The 3,943-nt window shown below is 53.2% G+C and overlaps 1 protein-coding gene across 1 annotated transcript; it reads right to left on the bottom strand.

Moving 5' to 3' along the window:
- On the bottom strand, nucleotides 1-3,937 carry LOC102825361 (RISC-loading complex subunit TARBP2-like). Its single transcript, XM_006878142.1, has 8 exons — nucleotides 3,818-3,937; nucleotides 2,991-3,093; nucleotides 2,390-2,485; nucleotides 1,798-1,870; nucleotides 1,430-1,547; nucleotides 1,023-1,150; nucleotides 453-654; nucleotides 1-295 (listed from the first exon to the last, which is right to left on the bottom strand). The coding sequence occupies exons 2-8, from the start codon at nucleotides 3,017-3,019 to the stop codon at nucleotides 138-140; spliced, it is 804 nt and encodes a 267-aa protein (XP_006878204.1). The 5' UTR covers nucleotides 3,020-3,093; nucleotides 3,818-3,937; the 3' UTR covers nucleotides 1-137.
- Nucleotides 3,938-3,943: the final 6 nt, after the last annotated feature.

Here is a 3,943-nt window from a genome sequence, read left to right as displayed (position 1 = left end):
CTCAGCCTCAAGGCAGGCAGTCTGTGTCAGAGGTAGAGAGGGCACCTCCAAAGGGCACCAGAGCTGAATACAGATGCGTGGGCCAGGGGCAGGAGAAACAGGACAAAGGGCACACGTCTGTGAGTCCAGCTGGAGCTTCACTTGCTGCCTGCCATGATCTTGAGATACTGTAGGGCATGGTGAGCAGCCTCGACACGGGCAGCCTCCCGGGTGGTTGCAGAGCCATGACACACAGTGGCCGGTTGTGTGGACAGTTCTACCAGGCACTGGCAGAGCCCACTTAGGCTTAACTCTTCTGCAGGCCAAGAGAGAGGCGGGAGGAAGTGTTGGGGGGAAGGCTGCGCCACGTGGTATGCATTTCCATGCTCTTCATCTCCCCCCTACTCCCTTATACCCAACTGTGTTTGCTCTGGTCCGGTGGCCCTCCCCACCCAACCCCCAAGCAGCCATACCAATATCCAAGTAGCTGACATGGAAGGCCTGCTCCTCAGAAAGCTCACTGAGGACACCGCAGCAGGCAGGGCCCAGGGCACCAAGGGAGCCCAGAGAGCAGTTGCGAAGGGACAGGATCTTCTCTCCCACGGAATTGCGTAGAGAATCCCAGGTGCAGCCTGGGCCCCTGTTCCGGAGTCCATCCAGGCGGGAGCCCACACCCTGACAAGATGGGGATAATGAGAATGATGCCGCCAAGGACTGTGGGACATTCAAAATCCAAGGAGAGAAAAGCTCAGAATATTTCTTCCAGTTTGCCTCCCCCAGGCAAGCCCTATATGGACCCTACTAACTACTAGCCCCTAGACCAGATGGCCAACCTTCCTCACTCAAGCAACAGGGCCCTGGGCACTCACTCGGTGGGCAGTCAAGCTGAGTTTGAGAGGGCCGCAAACCTTGGATCTGGTAGGAAATGAGGCAGGAACAGGCCTCAGGCTGGAGAGGCTAGCTCCTGAGTCACAGACGCAAGTCTGCAGTACCAGCCCTAGCATGGAGGAAGGCCTAAGCACTAGGCCACATGAGCCACTCACAATCGAGAAGTGATCATCATCAGGCTCTGTCTCAGTCCCATCCCGCGCATCCAGAGGCACTGTATGCACTCGAAGCAGCATTTTGGCCGCTGCATTACGCTTTGCCAGCTTTTTGGAAGTACCACTGCCTGCAGGTGGGAAGAGGGTACCAGAATATCATTTCCAGCAGGGAATGCTACTTCAAAAGGACGTCACTTGGAAAGTGGTGCTCTAGGTTTCCTCATGCACCTCATTATCCAGGTGACCAGAAGAGAAGGGGATAATTGGGCAGAAGCTAGGAGAAGGGAGCTGAGCCTGGGACTGAGAAGCAATGTGAATTTGGGCTGTGCAGCATGGCCAGGAGCTGCCCTAGGTCTGGGCTGGAGTGCTGTGGGTAGGGGGTCAAGATCCCACTTCTGCCCAGTTACCAATCTCAATGAAACGCTCCACTCGACAGGTCATGGTAAACTCTTTGCGGTGGGCTGGTCCCGACTCCTGGGTCACTGTGTACTCAGGTAACCGCCAGCCTTTCTGCACCACCAGCTCCTTAGAAGGGGTGGAGGAGAAACAGTAATGTACAAGGTTGAGTAAGAAGACTCCCTGGTATACATACTGACATTCCCTCAACCCTGCTGCCCTGGGAGCCTCAGGCTGCAAGTTACAGGAGGTATGGGGGGGAGGGGAGCTTCTAGTACAGGGCCACCCCACCCACTTGCCTTCCCCACAAACACATCAGCTCCCCTTATGGCCCTGGTTCACAGGAAGACAGGCATGCATAAAAAATGATGGGGCACACCTGCAAAGCACCAACGGGGTTGCACTCAGACTGCTGAGGTGAAACTGGGGGTTGCACCTCCATGGGGGGGTTCCTGAAGGAAAAAAGCCCAGGGCTCAAACTGAGGAAGATGGCTGCTTCTGTGGTTGCCCAAGAGCCCAGTCCTAACTGTTGCTTTGGTTTTCTTCACTACCATCTCTCCCAACTTCCCACCAAGCAGGCAACTGTCTCCCCAGATGGCCAGCCTTCCTCCCTCCTGTTCCAGGCTGCATTCCCATTCTGTTCACTTAGGCACCAATTCACCAGAACAGTGGGAGAGGGGCTAGTCCTGGAAAGCACCTAATGGCATCACACATAGAACCACCAAGTGGCCAGCCCCAAAAATGGAGCCTGCAAGACCCTTAACATCACCCTTATAGTTATTTACAAATCATAAATTACATCTTGTTCCAAGCGCTTACTAGTTGGTACAAATCTTAAAGCTGTGGTCCCCAACTAGTCCATCCTGTTTACTCTCAGACTTCCTCATGCCCTGACCAGCGTAGGTCCAAGGGCTGGTAGGAGTCAGGACCCCTGCTTCCGTCACCTCAGACTGTCAGGGGACACAAGATACCTGGTTGGAACAGCAGACAGAAGAGGAGTAGCAGCCACTGTAGCAGTAAAAACTGGGACGTTCTCAGGCAGTGAAGAGTCTAGGGGAGAAAAAGAACTTCCCGAGGGGAAGGGAGCCTTGGATTCACAGTCTTGTGTAGCAGGGATGGAGGATGGGGGACCCAGGTCCTCCTGACCTCATCCCATAAAAGAACCCTTCCCTATTTGAGCCAAAGACAAGGCAGCTCAACCAACAGCTCTTCCTTTGGGATCGTTTGCCATCAGTCTGAATCAAAAAGACTGAGAAAAGGAGGCAACACTGGAAGCAACACACTCCAGTCTAAATGTGGAAGAGAGGAGGTCATCTTGCTATAAAGAGAATGCATGTTGGGTAGCATCTCTCTTCAGGCTCAGTCTTTACCCCTTTCCCTCCCTAACCCAAGTCGTATAGGGCTGGCCACTCCCCCACCCCCACTAATCCTTCACTGCAAGAGAAGCTCTGGAAGCACTGTAGTCAGGTCCAAAGGAAACTCTTAGGAAAAGCTCTACTAGGCAGAGGGAGTGGGGTGGGGGCCTGCATTCCTGGCAAGGCCTCTAGGATACATTAGCTTTTCCTCCCTCACCTGCTGTCCTCCAGGACTGGTTCCAGCATGCTCCCCCCTTTGAGGTGTTTGAGGGCCACCTCAGCTGCCTTGTGCTTGGCTGCCTTCTTGCTGGGGCCCTGACCTGAGAGAGGGGGTGGGAAATACTGGAAGTCACTGAAAGTACAGAAGAGAAGCCACCAACCCACAGCCTCTCTTCTCATAGAGGAATCAACTGATCAACCTGGTTCAGCCCAAGACTGGAGGTGTTACACTAACTGCTTAAAGGAGGGGCTCTTCTTATCCATCTCTAGATCCCAGCCCAGCAAAACTGCTGAGCTTAAGCACCTTGGGGGCAGTGTCTTTCTCTGCACTTTTTTCCTCTCTCAATAAGTACAGACAGCTGGGAAAAAAAGAGAAAGTGGGTCAAAGCCTGGCTCTTGAGTCAAAAGCCTGGCTCTGCCACTTACTAGCCATATGACCTTGCAGCAGTCATTGGATCTCTCTGACTCATTTTCCTCATATTCAACACATGATACTACCATCTACATTACTAAATTAGAATGAGAAGATGAAATGGGAATTTGGTCAGAACCAGCATTCCCTTCCCCAAATCCTTACTGAAGTTTATCTCCTACTATTTCAAGGATGATGAGGATCTGTCAGATGATTGTGGCAGTCCCGCTCTCTCCTCTAACACCAAGTCCTACCCCACACCTCCTCAAAGCCCAGTTCTCACAATCCAACCAGTGGATTCTCCCCTGAAATGTCTCCATCCCTCAGTGGCCTTGGAGAAGAGAACTGGATAAACTCTAAGAAGAAAAGCCTACGAATGCACACCCCAGCCAGGCTGCCCAAGCCTTCCTCACCAGTGCAGCTGGTGTTGCCAACGGTGACCCGGAAGGTGAAATTAGGCTGGTGGGCTTGGCCCTCGGCTTTGAGAAGGTCGTACACGGGCGTCTTCCCTATTCTGGTCCCATATTCCTGCAGAAGGC

Source organism: Chrysochloris asiatica, unplaced genomic scaffold (assembly GCF_000296735.1).
Source record: "Chrysochloris asiatica unplaced genomic scaffold, ChrAsi1.0 scaffold08802, whole genome shotgun sequence".
Taxonomy (NCBI): Eukaryota; Metazoa; Chordata; class Mammalia; order Afrosoricida; family Chrysochloridae; genus Chrysochloris; species Chrysochloris asiatica.
The sequence above is the reverse complement of the archived record's forward strand: the minus strand, read 5'-3'. Positions and strand labels throughout refer to the sequence as shown.

Bases quoted from the DNA above. Each gene is read 5' to 3' on its own strand.
- LOC102825361 (XM_006878142.1), bottom strand. From the start codon at position 3,019: ATGCTGGAACCAGTCCTGGAGGACAGCAG. The intron at 655-1,022 runs GTGAGTGGCTCA...CCATCTTGTCAG, and splicing joins ATGATGATCACTTCTCGATT to GGTGTGGGCTCCCGCCTGGA. The intron at 296-452 runs GTATGGCTGCTT...CTTGGCCTGCAG, and splicing joins TGTCAGCTACTTGGATATTG to AAGAGTTAAGCCTAAGTGGG.